The following is an 18,652-nucleotide window of genomic DNA, read 5'->3' as shown; positions in this document are numbered from 1 at the left end:
TTTTTAAAAAAATATATTGATTCTTGGGCAGCATGGTAGCATGGTGGTTAGCATAAATGCTTCACAGCTCCAGGGTCCCAGGTTCGATTCCCGGCTGGGTCACTGTCTGTGCGGAGTCTGCACGTCCTCCCCGTGTGTGCGTGGGTTTCCTCCGGGTGCTCCGGTTTCCTCCCACAGTCCAAAGATGTGCGGGTTAGGTGGATTGGCCATGCTAAATTGCCCGTAGTGTCCTAAAATGTAAGGTTAAGGGGGGGTTGTTGGGTTACGGGTATAGGGTGGATACGTGGGTTTGAGTAGGGTGATCATTGCTTGGCACAACATCGAGGGCCGAAGGGCCTGTTCTGTGCTGTATTGTTCTGTGTTCTGTGGGCTGTTGCTCAGTTTTGTAAGTTAATTTGGTGCTGGTGGGGGAAGGGTGGATGGATCTTCTTTGTCTTTTCTTTGTGTTTGGTTAGAACTGTGTTTTTTAAAAAATATGTAATGCTCTGTGTAACAAGGAGCTATTTCTGTTTCTAAAGTTAACTTTGTTCTATTGGGAGTTAGGTGGTGGGATTTACTTTTTTCTACTGTTTGTTTACTGGGGACTGTGATGTTTTGAATATGTATGTCCAAGCGAGGGGGGGGGGGGGGGGGAAGGGAGAACAGTGGAGAGTTAGGATGTCTGGTGCCATGGGCGGGAACTACCAGGTCAACTAGGTCAGCTGGCTTACGGAAGCACAGTGGGACGCAAGCAGGTGATGAGGTTAATATTGGGGGGTTGGATTTTTGGTGCTGTTACTAGGGGGGAAGGGGGGGGTTGTTCTGCTGAAAGGGGAGAAACTGTTACTAGGGGACAAATGGGAGATCGGGAACGGCGGAGGCCCAAGGACAGCCTCGAGGCGGCGGGGGACGCTAGCTGGAGGCTGGCCTAAGAAGGGTAATGGCTAGTCGGCGGGGGAGGCAGGAAGCCCCCCCCCCCTCGGTTAGGCTGATTACTTGGGATGTCAGGACTAAAGGGGCCAGTCAAGAAGGGCTCGCGTGTTCGCGCATCTGAGGGGATTGAAGGCGTACGTGGCAATGCTACAAGAGACACACCTAAAGTTTATAGATCAGACCAGATTGAGGAAGGGTTGGGTTGAGCAGGTATTCCATTCAGGGCTGGACTCTAAGACCAGGGGGGGTTGCAATCCTGATTAACAAACGGGTGGCATTTGAGGCAGGGAGAATTGTGTCAGATACGGGGGGGGGGGGGCAGATACATAATGCTGAGTGGGAAGCTGGAGGGGATGTGGGTGGTACTTGTGAACGTCTATGCACCAAACTGGGATGATGTGGAATTTAAGAGGCGGGTGTCAGGTAAGATCCCAGACTGAGAGTTACGTAATGTGATCATGGGAAGACTTCAACAGTCATTGATCCAGGATTAGACCGGTCAAAATCTAGGATAGGGAGGTTGCCAGCTGCGGCGAGGGAATTGAAGGGGTTTATGGAGCAGATGGAGGGAGTAGACCCATGGAGCTTTGGACAATGTCCAAAGTATATTCTCGGATCGACTTTTTTATTCTAAGCAGGGGCTCTACTGCCTGGGGTGGTGGATGCCGAGTACTCGGCAATCATGGTGTCGGATCAAGCCCCACTTGATCTCTGGATTGGTATGGAGAGAGGACAGCGCCCGTTATGGAGTCTGGATGTGGGGCTATTAGCAGATGAGGCGGTCAGTGGGTGGGTGAGTAAGTCCATCCAGAACAATCTGGAAATAAATGATACGGGGAGGTCTCTGCAGCAACTGTCTGGGAAGCGTTGAAGGCAGTGGGCAGAGGGGAATTAATCTCGATACGGGCCCATAGGGAAAAGGTGGAACGGGCAGAGAGGGATAGGTTAGTTGAGGAGATAGTCCAGGTGGATAGGAGATATTCGGAAGCCCCGGATGCGGGGCTACTGATGGAGCTGCGGAGGTTACAGGTGGAGTTTGGGCTGTTATCTACAGAGAAGGCGGTGGAACAACTTGAATTGAAAATCGCTTATTGTCACGAGTAGGCTTCAAATGAAGTTACTGTGAAAAGCCCCTAGTCGCCACATTCCGGCGCCTGTTCGGGGAGGCTGTTACAGGAATTGAACCGTGCTGCTGGCCTGTTTGGTCTGCTTTCAAAGCCAGTGATTTAGCCCTGTGCTAAACAGCCCCTTAAGAACAACTGAAGAAGGCAAGGGGAGCAGTGTATGAGTACAGGGAAAAGGCAAGCAGAATGATAGCGCACCAGCTTAGGAAAAGGGAGGCGGCCAGGGAAATGGGGAGAATAAAGAACAGAGGTGGGAATGCGGTCTTGGACCCATTGGGGGTAAATGAGGGGTTTAAGGACTTTGACAGTAAATTATACAAGTTGGAACCCTCGGCTGGGGTTGAGGGGATGAGGCAGTTCTTGGGGCAGTTGAGGTTCCCGAGGGTAGATGAGGATCTGGTGGAAGGGCTGGGAGCCCCAATTGAGATTGATTAAATAATGGAGGGGCTGAAGGGCATGCAGTCGGGCAAGGCCCCGGGGCCAAACGGCTACCCGGTGGAATTCTACAAGAGGTTTTCGGAGATATTGGGCCCACTGCTGGTGAGGACATTTAATAGGGCGAGAGAGGGGAGCCCTTCCCCAACAATATCGCAGGCTTCGATCTCATTGATCCTGAAACGGGAGAAGGACACTGAGCAATGTGGGTCATACAGGTCAATCTTCCTATTGAATGTGGACGCCAAACTGCTGGCTAAGATACTGGCCACAAGGATAAAGGTGTCCCGGGACTAATTGGGGAAGTAGTCAGGATTTGTAAAGGGCAGGCAACTCACGGGCAATGTTAGAAGGCTCTTAAACGTTATCATGATGCCCTCGGGGGGGGGGGGGGGGGTGGGGAGGCATTTGATCGGATGGAGTGGAATTATTTGTGGGAGGTATTGTCGGCCCCCACCACCCCCACCCCAGGGATTCAATGCTACCGTGTAATGGAAAGGCCAGCTCACATGCAGGGATCATCCAGGTGGATGGTGGAATACCATGGGCAGTAGTCAGACGTTGCCATACAATGTGGGGCACCTGAGCTCATTGCAGAGCGTGTTGTCATCATCCTCCATCGCATGGACCAGACCTGCTGTTACTGCCAACCCAGGGCCCCCACCCTGTAGTGTAGGACCTCTGGCCCTGGCACCCATCCCTGATGGCAGGGGTACCGTCAGCTGGCACTGCCCTTGCCGTGGGTAAGCTCCGTGGCCACCGCCCCATAGGGACTACAGTAGCCATTGGTGACCAGATTGGGGCTAGTGTGGCGGAAGGGTGAGGTGTGGGGATGGGAGCACCCATATGGCCGGTGTCACTCTGCAGAGCCAGGGGCCAAGGTGAATGGTCAGTGGGATGCGCAGCAAGATGGCCGCGGTAATGGCAGTCCATGACTGGACATTGTCCCAGTCACAGAGAGATCACCCAGGCTACTCGGCCTGTTCCCCCCGTCATCCCACCCCTCCCTCTGGCCCTGGCAGAGCCAGCCCATCCAGTGTCTGGCTCGTCAGCCCACAGTCGCTCCTCTCTGTGTCCTACCTCTTCTCTCCCTCCCTCATCAGCCACGTCGCCGGTTTCACAATTTTTGAAAGCACAAGTGAACCGTGCTGTCGGGAACTCGGCCCATCGGAGGAGGAGAATTGCAGAGGCCCATAGAATGCCGGCTCAGGCCCGCTAAAGATATGCACATGGTGGCTACTGTATGTGCGTTCCGAACGCATTGACGCCGCTGTTGAGGTGACGGAGAATTGCAATTTGGAATTTCGGCGTCGGCCAACAGAGAATCCCGCCCATGGTCTCGCTCAAGCTGGTAGCATGTCGAGGTCTTTTTTTTGGAGCCAGCAGGAACCTTCTTGTTCCTCCTGATCTCTCAATAATATTTCTTAGTGGCCAACAGCATTGCCTTTAAAGACTGCTAGTTAGGCTACTCTCACCACTTGACAAAAGATTGGTTGGAGGTACTTCAGTGCTATGAAATGGAAGAATAACAAAATGCTCCCCCTTTATAAACAGCATAAAACCCAGCAGATTTCTGCCAAAGAGGGGTCATGTTGGACTCGAATTGTTAACTGTTTGTTTCTCTCTCTGCGGATGTTGCCAGACTTGCTGAGTTTTCCCAACACTTCCTGGTTTTATTTTAGATTCACCATTATTTTGCCTTTATTAGAACAAAATTGTCTCCTTTTTAGAGGGGCGCAAGTAGTAGAAAACTTAAAAACAAAGAAAATGTATAACTGAAATATTATTCACACTATTACAAATCTGCAGTGCCCACTGGTCACAGGTCTCAACTGTATCAGCGGACTTTGTATACGGTCAACAATATTGTAAAGCAGGCTCCTTTAGGCACATGACACAGGAGAAATTGTACCTGCACAAGTCCGTCCCCACATCGACAATCTCATTGTTTGAGAAATGTGCACCAGTCTGCCGCAATAACTTGATGACCTCAGTGCGCCTGCAAAAGCAAAGCAGAGTCACTATGGCAATTGGAAAACAAGACATCTTATGCAAAAGGTGTCAGAGCTTATGCTTTATTAATGTGAAACATTAGAAATGGTGGGAACAGTTAATTCTCATTGAGATTTGCCAGCTAGGACTGGAAATCTACTGTACCCACTCCCCTTTCACAGGAGAATTGTATCTGGAGACTTTGGTATATAAATTCTGAATTGTTGCATCCATTTTATAGGCCTAAATCAGGTACCAGATAACCAGGTTATTCATAGAATTTACAGTGCAGAAGGAGGCCATTCGACCCATCGAGTCTGCATCGGCTCTTGGAAAGAGCACCCTACCCAACCCCACACCTCCCCCATCCCAATAACCCAGTAACCCCACCCAACACTAAGGGCAATTTTGGACACTAAGGGCAATTTATCATGGCCAATCCACCTAACCTGCACATCTTTGGACTGTGGGAGGAAACCGGAGGAAACCCACGCACACACTGGGAGGATGTGCAGACTCCGCACAGACAGTGACCCAAGCCGGAATCGAACCTGGGACCCTGGAGCTGTGAAGCCATTGTGCTATCCACAATGCTACCGTGCTGCAGAAGTGCAGAGTTCCATGCCTGATTTGCATGGGAGTTTGGACCTCTGACAAATTGGCCAGAGCCCTTTTTTAAAAAAAAAGGCATACAGGCCTTATTTCAATATTCAATTGAAGCACCTGTGTCATACTTGGCACAAAGGAAGATGGGTGCAGTGGTTGGAGATCAATCATCTCGGTGCCAGGATATCACTGCATGAATTTCTCAGGATAGTGTCACAGGCCCAACCATCTTCAGCTGCTTCAGCAATGATCTATCTTCTATCATAAAGTCAGATGTGGAGATGTTCGCTGATGATTGAACAATGTTCAGCACCATTTACAACTCCTCAGATACTTAAGCCATTCATGTCCAAAGGCAGCAAGACCTAGATACCAGCTCCCCGTACCAGCCTCCCCGAACAGGCGCCGGAATGTGGCGACTGTGGCTTTTCACAGTAACTTCATTGTAGCCTACTCGTGACAATAAGCGATTTTTTCAGTTCATAATATCTAGGCTTGGGTTGACAAGTGACAAGTAATATTTGCACCACACAATGCAAGGCTATGACCATCCCCAACAATTGGTAATCTAAACATCTTCCCATGGCGTTCAATGGCATTACCATCACTGAATCCCCCACTATCAACATCCATATCAATACTTTGGCTAAAAGAGCAGGACAAAGGCTGGGAATTCTGCAGTGAGCAACTCACATCTCGACTTCCCAAAGCTTATCCACCATATACAATGCACAAGTCAGGAGCGTCATGGAATATACACTTACCAACAAGACTCACTAAACTCGATACCATCCAGGACAAACAGTTTGCTTTGTTAGCATCCCTTCCACAAACATTCACTCCCTCCTCCACCCACAAACAGTGGCAGCCGTGTGTTCCATCTACAAGATGCACTGCAGGAACTCACCAAGGCTCTTTTGGCAGCATCTTCCACAACTGCTACCACCTAGAAGGACAAGGGGAGCAGACATATGGGAACACCACCTCTTGAACTTTCCCCTCCAAGTTACACACCATCCTGACTTGGAAATGTGTTGCCGTTCCTTCACTGTCCCTTGGTCACAATCTTGGAACTCCCTCCCCTAACATGACTGTGGGTATCTACACCACAGGGTCTGCAGCAATTCAAGAAGGCAGCTCACTATCACCTTCACAAGGGCAATTAGGGATGGGCCCACATCCCATAAATGAACTTTAAAAATGCAAGGTCCAGCTAATAATTCCAGATCTTGAGCTGCCCCAACACGTGGTCTTTAAAGAGATTGCCGATGGCTGTTTAAACAGACCATAAAACCTGGACATCTTTTTGCATTGTTACAATTACAAGGTTTATAAGATTGTTATACTGTGTCTTTGATTGAAGGTAAAATGAAGAGGGTTGTGAGAATGGTTCTGGAGTCTGCCACACAGCAAGCCGAGGCGGTTTGATTGTTCGAGACTAACGGGGGCCCAGATTGTTTTACGGAGACGGTGCAAGTTGTTTGCAATAATGGCAGCATCTTGTATGCTAGTGGCACAGACTGAGAGTCTCCCAAGACCCAGAAAAATGTTGAGAATGTCAGCTTGTAAACAGTTGTGCTTTAAACTGCCTATTTATTTTGAGATAAAAGAGAATTGGGATCCCAAGGACAGCTAATCAGCATCTCTACCTAGATTCGAGGCTTATGTAATTCACATTGCAATGCAGATGTACTTTTGAGATGGGTAGGATACAGCAGAAGCCATTTTGATATTGGGTTACGTACTGTCCTAAACCACCACCAAATATCAGTTTCTGCACCTAGGTCTGGGAGGGAGAACGCATCTGTAGGTCGAAGTCTCAATGGTTCAACGTGAAACAGTGTGGAAGGCATCTGTGATTAGTACAGTGGTTATCACTGTTGCTTCACAGCTCCAGGGTACCAGGTTCGATTCCCAGCTTGGGTCACTGTCTGTGCGGAGTCCTCCGGGTGCTCCCATTTCCTCTCAGTCCAAAGATGTGCAGGTTAGGTGGATTGGCCATGATAAATTGCCTTTAGTATCCAAAAAGGTTGGGTGGGGTTACTGGGTTATGGGAATGGGCGGAGGCGTGTGATTGGGTAGGGTGCGCTTTTCAAGGGCTGGTGCAGACTTGATGGGCTGAATGGCCTCCTTGTACACTGTAAATTCTATGATTCAGATTGGAAAGGACAAATTTGTGGGGAGTTAAAAAAAATGTTTAATATAAATTTAGAGTACCCAATTATTTTTTTCCAATTAAGGGGCAATTTAGCGTGGCCAATCCACCTATCCTGCACATCTTTTGGGTTGTGGGGGTGAAACCCACGCAGACACGGGGAGAATGTACAAACTCCTCACGGACAGTGACCCAGAGCCGGGATTCGAACCCGGGTCCTCAGCGCCGTAGGCAGCAATGCTAATTACTGTGCCACCGTGCTGCCCTTGGGGAGTTAAAAATGAGCCTAGCTTCAGCTAAAGGGAGACGTCTCCAGGAAAACTTGCACAGTTCTGGAGTCAAATGTTTCCAGGCTGGGAAAGGAAACAAATGGAAGTAAATTCTCAGGAGCCAAAAATCAGTTTTGGATTGATTCGGGGAGAATGTCTACTTTATGGATAGTGTAATGTATACCTGATGGGTGTTTTTTCGGGTGTTAGTCCTGTTCTGGCGTTTAAAGTATAAGATGTCCATCAAAATAGTGCTTAGTCAGTAGTACTTTCACTCTGTTAAAGTAAACATCCTGGAGGGATTGTCCCGTGCCCTGCGAGGCAGGGGGTCCCAGCGGGACGGAGTGGCGTTAACAACTCCGGCATCGGCCCGCCCCAAAGTTGCGGAATCCTCTGCACCTTCAGGGGCTAGGCCGGCGCCGGAGTGGTTTACGCCCCGCCGGCTGGCATGGAAGGCCTTTGATGCCATGCCAGCCAGGGCCGAAGGGACTCCGCCGGCCGGCGAGAGTCCGCGCATGCATGGGAGCGTCAACGGCCGCTGACGTCATCCCCGTGCATGCGCGGGGGGGGGGGGTTTCACCTACGCGTTGGCCATGGCGGAGGTTGACACGGCCGACGCGTAGGAAAAGAGTGCCCCCACGGCACAGGCACGCCCGCGGATCAGTGGGCCCCGATCGCAGGCCAGGCCACCGTGGGTGCACCCCCCGGGGCCAGATCGCCCCGTGCCCCCCCAGAACCGGCCCACGCCACCAGCAGGACTGGCAAAGAACCAGCGGGACTACGGCCCATTGCGGGCTGGAGAATCGCGGGGGGGGGGGGGGGGGGGGGGGGGGGCTGAGAGCGGCCGCCGACCGGCGCAGCGCAATTCCTGTCCCCGCCGAATCTCCAGTGCAGGAGAATTCAGCGGACGGGGGGGGGGGGGGGGAAGAGAGAGAAATCCCAACCCATAAAACTTTAAATCTTGATGTGTTATCCATTTAGCTATTAACTGCAAGTTCAAATGTCATTTTTAAATAAGTTATCGGTCTCTGTAGGGATTGTAACAGTATTTTCTAGATCCAGAAGGAAGATGTGCTCCTCTTACAATTGTTTTGTCACCGGATTGTCACTGCCTCGCTCCCTCTATTTGAGAGTTAGCCGTGGGACTCTGTGTGATGTGAAATTTCTATGGCTACAATGGGAAAGCTGCATCAGGGCACCTACTTGGCACCCGGAACTTATTGGAATCCATTTTGGTGAGCCTGGGAGGAATTTACTTTAGTCCGTAGGCATCTGTGTTATATTTGGCACTGATGGGATTACGGCTGATTTAGCACCTAATTTATTTCTGCAAATTCACAACAGTTAAACTTTGATCCCTTTCTTTCTCCTAATCTCACAAACACAGTAAACATAAAACTGTATGAAATTGAAATCAACAATTACATTTTCCAAAATATGGAAACTGTTCACTGGCACCAGTTAAAAGAGGGGCTGGAAAATGTTTTTTTAATGTAATTGAAAGCACACATGAAAATGATTTCTCATGCCAAAAGACACTTCAATCATAATAAGTCATTTTCTGGCTTTATACTTTCAGTAGAATGCTCTGCCCGGCTGTGCATGATTTCCTAGCCAAAATAATTGGAAACTCATTGACAGTGTGTTCACAGATATCAGAAATACGGGGCACAATTCAGCAGACTCAAGTTAAAGTTCGCTGTCGGACGGGCTTAGACGCTAAAGGCTCCCCACAAAGTGGGACATAATTTTGTCTGGCAGCCCCGATCACTCCCCCACCCCCTCCCACTTTCAGGCCCCCTCCTCCCCACCCCAAATCATGGGGAGGCACCACCCCCACCACCCCCAACCCCAAAAACCCCCTCTTCACCCACTCCACTTGGCAAGGCCCCCTGGGCCTAGCCTTGGAAGTGCCAACCTGACACCTGGACACCCTGACAGTGCCATCAGGGCACCCAGCTGGCCCTAAAAGGGCACCCACCTGGCCCCACCAGCCTGCCTGTCCCTGAGCACCCAGGAGTCACCAATGCCCTGGGACACCCCCTCCCAGGTGCCGTTGGTGAGTCACTGGTGCCAGATGAACTGGTGTCTGGGTATTTCAATGAGTTGTTAGGCTCATTTAAATATTCAGGTCTGGATCTCGAGAAATCTAGATTGCGCCAGGCAGAGCGACTTGGGTAACACGCAATCCCACCTGGAGCCCGTTATGGGGTTCGCGTGAGATTCACCCGTCTGGAACTGCACAGGGCAACTGAATCATGTCCGTTCTAACACCAACTGCGAACTAATGATTCTTTTACAATTTTTTGAATCCTCACATTCTTTTCTCCCCTTGGAGAATGATGTTGAATGTTGGATAGATTTACAGGCTAAATAACAATCAAATGATTGTTTGTTCATGCGATGTGGGCGACGTTGGCTGGGCCAGCATTTATTGCCCATCCCCGAGGTCATGTCAGAGGGACGGAAGGATATGAAACTCACTTCCTGAAAAAGTGGTCAAAAGATGGAAACCTTCGTCACGCTGAAAAAATTATTGGATACTCACTTGAAATGCTATAACTTGGGAGCGCTCGTGACAAACAGCTGGAAAGTGGGATTGGGTTGCATAGCACCATTTTGGCATATTGAATGGCCTCCTGCTATGCTGTAAATTTTCTGTTCCTATGTTTCTGCCTCTCTGTCAATTCTTTTTCAGACAATACGAGTAGAATTACAGTACAATCATATGTACTTCATCCCTTCTTCCTTAATTTCCCCAGTGGACAAAAATGACTGATTTTCATTCATTATCACCCCCATAGTAGCACAGTTGGGATTGAAAGTGCTGCAGGTGAAGTAATGAAGGTCTATGGCCATAATCACTTACCCCACAGTTACCATAGTTGCAAAATGTCACACTGCTTGGCAGAATCTTAAACAAAAACGATGCATAAATTTGATCATCTTCTCTCCAGATAGGAACGGATAAAGAGGTGTTCTGTGTAACTTTACTGCAATTTGAGTAGAATCAGCTATTTTCGTGGCAGGTCATTATTACTGCCGTTCAATTATACACTATTAACCATTCAGCAATCATATGCTGAATTCGCATTCATGAAAATAATGCAAGAGTTTGTTTCCTCAGTACAGATAATCATGCAAAACACTTGCCCGATTAAAAGTCCTTCTCAAACATTACAAGGAGGTAGAAAGATTGGTTCATTGGACCATTACATGGTTTGGGTTTCAGGGCGGTTTTCCTCACAAATTATATGTAAAAGTGTTCTGCAATCACAAATTATATTTAGTTGTTTATTTTTGCTAATGATACAGATAAAAACAACTCTCTCAGTCACTCAGCCTTCTAATACAAAAGTAAAGCACCCAATACAGTGCATCCAGGCGTAATCATTTTCCCACAATCCTGTACATACTCACTGGGACTTTTCACTTGACTAAATATACAAAAACTAATCTGTATTCACAATAATAAAATAATTGAAACAGATTAAAGGGTTTAAAGGTCTCAAAGGATAATGGTTAAACTGGTTGGATTTGAATTGAGAGAGTGGAGAGATTATCATTAACCAAGATGTGCTCTTTGCACAACAATGGAGAGCTCATCCATATCCAGTATCTATTGGGATGATCTCCATCGTTTGGTAAAGAGCGCAAATAACTTGCACTTTTATGTTATACTTTTTTTGTCCTCAGGACATCTCATGTGTGTTACGGCCAAGGAATTGCTTTGAAGGGTAAGTAATGTTATGACTTGGGGAAATACAGCAGCAAATTTGTGCACCGCGAGATTCTTCAAACTGCAATTAGACAAATGACCAATGAAACTACATCTGTGAAGTTGGTTGAGGGATAACTCCCTTTCTCGGTTTTAAATAATGCCATGGTATCTTTTGCACCCACCCGAGATGGCAGATGGATCCTGGTTTAACATTCCATCTGAAAGACAGCCGGCTGGATTCTCTATTTCTGAGACTTAAGGCGGGATTCTCCGATTGCCAATATCACATTCAGCGATTGGCCGGAGAATCCATTTTAATGCTGAAATCGGGGGCGGCAACGTTTTTCCAATGCTCTGCCCCTTCAGAAACGGCGTACTCGGAGTATGGCGCATGCCCTTGGAATGGCCTCAGGACGTCACCTGAGGCCCTCCCCCGATACATCACTCCCGATGGGCCGACTTCCTGAAGGTTCAATTTTCGTAAATCTGCCATGGTGGCTGCGGACTGTGTCCAGCGCTGCCACAGTGGGGGTTCCGCTGGCAGGGGGGTTTCGGCGGGGGCACCGGTGGGGGTGGTCCAAGGGTGGCCACAGGGGAGCAGGTTTTGGCAGGCGGGGTCGGCGCGCTGCCGGCGCCATGTTTTACTGCACGGTCGCCACTGTGCGCATGCGTGGCCACGGGCCCGGCCATTCTGCGTCCGTATTGGCAGGTAAAGCCAGGGGCTATACATGGCGTGGCTGCCAGCCCCCCACCGGGCGGATCCTCGACTGGTCGTAAGGCCAGGTGGATCCTGCGGACATAGCCACACAATCGGAGAATCCAGCCCCAATTGTTGACGCTGGTGCAGAATTATTGCAGCAAAACTGGTGCCGCACCTGGACCGATTCAGCTTCTGTTGAGGGGCTAGCACCGGCACCACGTGGAACACAATCGATTCACAGTGCGAGATTCGCCAGTTTTGCAATTGACACTCAGGAGGCTCACAAGCTGCAGCCATATATATATATATATACGCAATGCACTCCCCACACACACACAATCCCAGCCAACAAGATGGCAGCAAGGAGAGTGGCTCCACGCTTTACCAACGCCAAGTTGGAGACCATCCTGAATGCAGCGGAGGAGAGGTGGATGACCCTGTACCCTGACCCGGGAAAGAGACTGCAAGCTGCCACTGTTCGCCGTGCCTGGGCACAGGTGGCAGAGGCAGTCAACGCTGTTGGTAACACTGTCCTGAATGGTCAGAAATACCAGAAGAAACTGCACGACCGCCTCAGGGTGGCCGGGGTGAGTAGGCAGCACTGTGCCCCGATACAAAATCCCGTCCTACACACCGATAACTGCAGCCACCCCCCAACCTGGAGGGTGACCGAACCCCCACTCTGCACCACATGCCAGCACCCATACTGAGCGCCATGGCCGGGTGCCCTGGCCACTGAGGCCACTAGCTACTCCACCCTCTTGTCCCAATCACTGGTGGGCATTGCTGAGGTACTGCAGAGCATATCTCAGTCACTGAGGAGCATCCCCTAGGGCTTCACCATTATGGTGCAGACTATGGTCAACCGCCAGGGCTAGCAGCTAGATGATGCAGGAGTAGCCGGAGCTTGAACTAGCTGAGCCTCTGTCCCAAGATGAACCCCAGGGCCCTATGGTCACCGACCAGGCAAAGGCGGTGCTGGGGCCAACCCGGACCCATCCCATGGAGTGGCGACGGTGGCCATCAGCTCCCCCACATTCCACCCCTCTGATGAGACACATCTGAAAGTCAGCACCCGGAACAGGGTGGCACAGCTGTCCATGTGCGTCAACAAATGAGCCACATCGCTCTGGCCCCAGAGGAAACCCGCCAGGGGCATCGAAGACCACGGGACGTGGTGAGCAACTGGCTGCATCCACCTCTGATGTGCATCCTGGGGACACACCTAGACGTTGCAGTAGAGCTAAGATGGCAAAGTACATTGAGGATCACTGAGGGCACCGAGGGAGGGGGGCGACACCACCATCGAGAGAGTGGGGAATCGTTACACACCATTGTCCACAACCAGTACGATGATCTGTCACTTTCTTCCATAATGCGGGCCGACCTCCGACCCTTGGCCCATCTCTCCAGGCATTCCCCCCTCCCGTGGCACTAACCCACCCTCCGGCCGTGAACATGTCCCCAGAGCTGTGTCTGATCCCCGGTATTCGGATGTTGGCTGGTGTGTGTGGTGTTACCTTCCGCAGTTATCCCAGAGTGTCCAGGCATCAAGGAGTAATTGGGATGCTAGGCAATGACTCCCACATGCTGCATGGCCTGCCTATCCACTGGAATCCACTTGGGTTGTGTGAGGTGTTCACTTAACCACGATTGCCAATTCCCTATTAGCAATAGCCTGCAGCTGCATGGCCAGAGGCCTCGGTGGGGGTTATGGGGGGGGTTAGTGGGGCAGAGACAGAGGCTGCCCCCGACTGGATACACATGACCCAAGATTGGCATGATGGTGCCACATGCGCCCCCCCCCCCCCCCCCCCCCCCCCCCCCCCATGGTGGCCCAGTCGTGTGCACAGCCGAGGATCCCCCCATCCCCGCCAAGCACTGGGGTGGCCAGCGTCCCCAGACTCTTTGCCTGCGAACAAAGATGCCTACTCCTCTCTTCGGTTACCCGCAAAAGCCCTTCCACCAGGTTCACGTTTTTCAAAAGGAGTACTAATCGCGCCAGCTGAGGAGGCCGCTGAATGGCAGTAGGCGTTTGGATATGGGGTGGCTCTCGTTTATTGTAAGGAAATAGGGTTTAAGTGGTGATAATTGGTTTCTCGCCAATCTATTTGCCGCCTGGCACGGTACTTGTTTTCGGCCTCTCCCGCTATTCACTGGCTTCGTTTCGCTCAAGCAAGAGCGCAATGAGGCCAGAGAATCAGAAAACAAAGAGGAACAGGTTAATCAGATTAAACAAGCGAGAGATACGCAGATCACACAATTACAGCAAGACATGGTGGGCGCCACCACGCACATTCACCAATTCAAAACGATATAGCGCAGAGGGAAGAGGGATACCGGCTCAACCTCATACGTATGAGCCAGTTTCAGGCCCAGTACGATAAGGCCAATCAAAAGTTACAGCGCCATCACTGAGAAAGACAAGGCACTAGCACAATTGGAAGAACTAAAATTAAAAAGTCTTCCATCAAGCAGGGAAAGATAACAGTGCCCGCACAACCGACCAAACCAAATGCCTGCGTGAGGTAAAGAGAGTACAGTCCCAACAAGTTGTTAAAAGAAGTGCACTTACACCATACATTCCAGGGACAGCGACCCAGGGGTAGAATGGGAGGAATTAGAAGAGGCTGCCGTACCTATTCGACCGCCAGTCCCACTACTGACTGGGGACCCCTACCTCTGCTCCAAACGGCTGAACCCATCACACCCCCTGAACTATCCCCGGAACCGACCCCCAGCCCGATGAATCCGGTCACTATCCAACCACAGGACGGACAGAACCCCCAGCTGTCCTACATAACACCCTACACCATGACCCAGCTCACCGGCATCGCAAAAGCAATCGTCGTGTTCGAACGCTCTGGGGACCCGAACACACTTTTTGACAGCGACTTTCAGTACCGGCATGTAAATGGCCTGGATGAGGGAGAAGAGGTCAAGTTAATCTTATTATGTTTAAGCCCACCATTTGTTCCGCCCTATCCGCTTCCCAAAATGCAGCAGTGGGAACCTTACCAGACATCAAAGCAGCTGTTCTGACTGCTGTGGGGTATAATAGGGATGACACGGTGAACGGTTTAAATAACTGCCAACAGAAACATGAGGAACATCCAACGGCATATGCTGGCTGGCTCGGGAATCAATTTGTTGGTGTATTCGGGTGGTTAAATTGGCTCAATAAGACCCACACCACCGATCCACATGGATCCTCACCCTGATAGCCCATGCCACTGAGAGCAGTCGCAAAACATGTGAGAACTACAACCCCAAGGATAATACACATTATGCAGATAGCCTGGGCTATCCTTAAAATGACTCACGCCTGACAAAGGGACGTTGAACAGCTAAACACCCCTAAACCCACCAAACCAGGGAAACACTTTGGTAATAACGAGATAGGCAGAAAGAGTGATGAGGTCCTGCAGAAGGAGTTCAGGATGTTCAGCAGTAAGGTAAAAAGAAGGACCTCTAGGGTTGTAATCACAGGATTACTCCCTATGCCATGTGCCAGTGAAGCTAGAAATAGGAGGATAGTGCAGCTAAATACGTGGCTAAATTGGTGGCATAGGAGGGAGGGTTTCAGATTTCTGGACCATTGGGATATGTTCCGGGGCAGGTGGGACCTGTACAAGAAGAACAGGTTGCATCTGCACTGGAGGGGTACCAATATCCTGGCTGGGAGATTTGCTAGAGTCATTCAGGAGGATTTAAACTAGTATGGCAGGGGGGTGGGAACCAGAGTGTCAGCTTAGAAGGTGTAAGAACTGGAGGGGAAATACAGAAGAAAAATAAGAGAACATCACTCTCAAGTGCAAAACTGATGACGAGTGTGATAAGGGACGTATTCAATGCAAAACTGAGGGTGTTGTACCTAAATGCATGCACAGTAAGAAGTCTTACAACACCAGGTTAAAGTCCAACATGTTTGTTTCAAACACTAGCTTTCAGAGCACTGCTTCTTCCACAGGTGAATGAAGAAGTTTGTTCCAGAAACATATATATAGACAAATTTAAAGATGCCAGGCAATGCTTCGAATGCGAGCATTTGCAGGTAATTGAATCTTTACAGATCCAGAGATGGGGTTACCCCAGGTTAATGAGGTGCGAATTGTCTCAAGCCAGGACAGTTGGTAGGATTTTGCAAGCCCAGGCCAGGTGAAAGTAACGCGACATGAATCCCAGGTCTAAATGCGTGCAGTATACGGAACAAGGTAAATGAGCTTGTTGCGCACATTGAAATTGGCCGGTACGATGTTGTGGGCATCACAAAGACGTGGCTGTAAGGGGATCAGGGCTGGGATCTCAATATCCAAGGATATATGTCCTATCGAAAGGACAGGCAGATGGCAAAGGAGGTGGGGTTTCATTGTTAGTAAGGAATTAAGTTAAATCGATAGCAAGGAGCGATATAGGATCAGAAGGCATAGAATCTCTGTGGGTAGAGTTGAGGAATCGCAAAGGTAAAAATACCCTGATGGGAGTTGTGTACAGGCTCCCTCAGCAGTGACCACAGTATGATAGAATTTACCCTGCAGTTTGAGGGGGTGAAGCTGGAATCAGTTGCAACGGTATTACAATTAAATAAGGGCAAATACAAAGGCGGCACAGTAGCACAGTGGTTAGCACTGTTGCTTCACAGCACCAGGGACCTGGGTTCAATTCCCGGCTTGGGTCACTGTGTGCAGAGTCTGCACGTTTTTCCTGTGTCTGCGTGGGTTTCCTCCGGGTGCTCCGGTTTTCTCCCACAAGTCCCGAAAGACGCGCTGTGAGGTCATTTGGACATTCTGAATTCTCCCTCAATGTACCTGAACAGGTGCTGGAGTGTGGCGACTAGGGATTTTCACAGTAACGTCATAGTAACAAAATAGTGAGGATTAGTGGGAAGCCAGTGGAGTGGGAAGCCTTTAAAAGTGAGCAGGGGACAACTAAAAAAGAAATAAGGGGGGAGAAGATGAAATACGAGTGTAAACTAGCTAGTATATAAAAGATAAGAACAGTTATATGAAAGGTAAGAGAGAGCCAAAAATAGACATTGGACTGCTGGAAAATATGGCTGGAGAAGTAATAATAGGAAACAAAGAAATAGCAGAGGAACTGAATAAGTACTTGGCATCAGTCTTCACGGTGGAAGGCACCAGTGAGATGCCAGAGCTCCAGGAGAACCAGGGGGCAGAGGGGAGTGCAGTGGCCATCACTAAGGGAAGGTTCTGGGTAAACTGAAAGGTCTGAAGGTGGCTACATCACCTGGACCGGATGGACTACACCCCAGGGTTCTAAAAGAAATAGCTGAGGAGATTGTGGAGGCATTGGTGGTGATCCTTCAGGAATCACTGTAGGCAGGAAGGGTCACAGAGGGCTAGAAAGTGGCTAATGTAACACCGCTGTTTAAGAAGGGAGGGAGGCAGAAGATGGGAAATTATAGGCCAGTTAGCCTGACTTTGGCCATTGGTAGGATTTTAGAGTCCATTATTAAAGATGAGATTACAGAGTTTTTGGAAGTGCATGATAAAATAGCAGAGTCAGCATGGCTTCGTCAAGGGGAGGTTATGTCTGACAAATCTGTTAGAGTTCTTTGAAGAAGTAACAAGGAAGTTAGACAAAGGAGAAACAATGGATGTGATTTATTTACATTTCCAGAAGGCCTTTAACAAGCTGCCGCATAGGAGACTTTTAAATGAGTCAAGAGTTCATGGTGTGAAGGGTAAAATCCTGGCATGGATAGAGGATTGGCTAGCAGAAAGCAGAGAGTGGGGATAAAGAGTCTTTTTCAGGATGGCAGTCGTTGACTAGTGGTGTGCCTCAGGGGTCAGTGCTGGGACCACAACTTTTCATAATATACATTAATGATCTGGAAGAAGGAACTGAAGGCACTGTTGCTAAGTTTGCAGACGATACAAAGATCTGTAGAGGGGCAGGTAGTATTGAGGAAGCAAGGGGGCCGCAGAGGACTTGGACAAGCTAGGAGAGGGGCAAAGAAGTGGCAGATGGAATACAATGCGGAAAAATGTGAGGTTATGCACTTAGGAAAATGCTTAGGAAATCAGAAGCACAAAGGGACTTTGGAGTCCTTGTTCATGATTCTCTTAAGGTTAACGTGCTGTTCAGTCGGCTGTTAAGAAGGCAAATGCAATGTTAGCATTCATGTCAAGAGGGCTAGAATACAAGAGCAGGGTTGTACTGCTGAGGTTTATTACAAGGCTCTGGTCAGACCCCATTTTGAGTGTTGTGAGCAGTTTTGGGCCCTGTAACTAAGGAAGGATGCGATGGCCTTGGAAATTGTCCAGAGGAGGTTTACAAGAATGATCCTTGGAATGAAGAGTTTGTCGTATGAGGAACGGTTAAGGCCTCTGGTTCTGAACTCGTTGGGAGTTTAGAAGGATGATCGGTGATCTAATTGAAACTTTCAGGATACTGCGAGGCCTGGATAGTGGAGGTGGAGAGGATGCTTCCATTTGTAGGAAAAACCAGAACTAGAGGTCAACATCTCAGACTAAAGGGACGATCCTTTAAAACAGAGAAAAGAGAGGAATTTTTTTTAGTCAGACGATAGTGTATCTATGGAATTCTTTGCCACTGAAGACTGTGGAGGCCAAGTCACTGAGTGTCTTTAAGACAGAGATAGATAGGTTCTTGATTAATAAGGGGATCAAGGGTTATAGGGAGTAGACAGGAGCATGGGGAAAAATGTCAGCCATGATTGAATGGCGGAGAAGACCCAATGGGCCGAGTGGCCTA

At 49.4% G+C, this 18,652-nt stretch overlaps 1 protein-coding gene across 2 annotated transcripts in view; it reads right to left on the bottom strand.

Annotated features, from left to right (window-relative positions):
- Window positions 1-18,652, bottom strand: part of aspg (asparaginase homolog (S. cerevisiae)) — a 124,108-nt gene that overhangs the window by 25,866 nt on the left and 79,590 nt on the right. For both annotated transcript variants that reach the window (XM_038777863.1, XM_038777870.1), the window contains exon 13: window positions 4,384-4,470. In XM_038777863.1, coding sequence (XP_038633791.1) covers window positions 4,384-4,470 — 87 coding nt within the window. The remainder of the gene's footprint in view (window positions 1-4,383; window positions 4,471-18,652) is intronic.

Source organism: Scyliorhinus canicula, chromosome 2, assembly GCF_902713615.1.
Source record: "Scyliorhinus canicula chromosome 2, sScyCan1.1, whole genome shotgun sequence".
NCBI classification, from domain to species: domain Eukaryota; kingdom Metazoa; phylum Chordata; class Chondrichthyes; order Carcharhiniformes; family Scyliorhinidae; genus Scyliorhinus; species Scyliorhinus canicula.
Note: the sequence above shows the minus strand (reverse complement) of the source record. Positions and strands in the feature narration are given on the sequence as shown.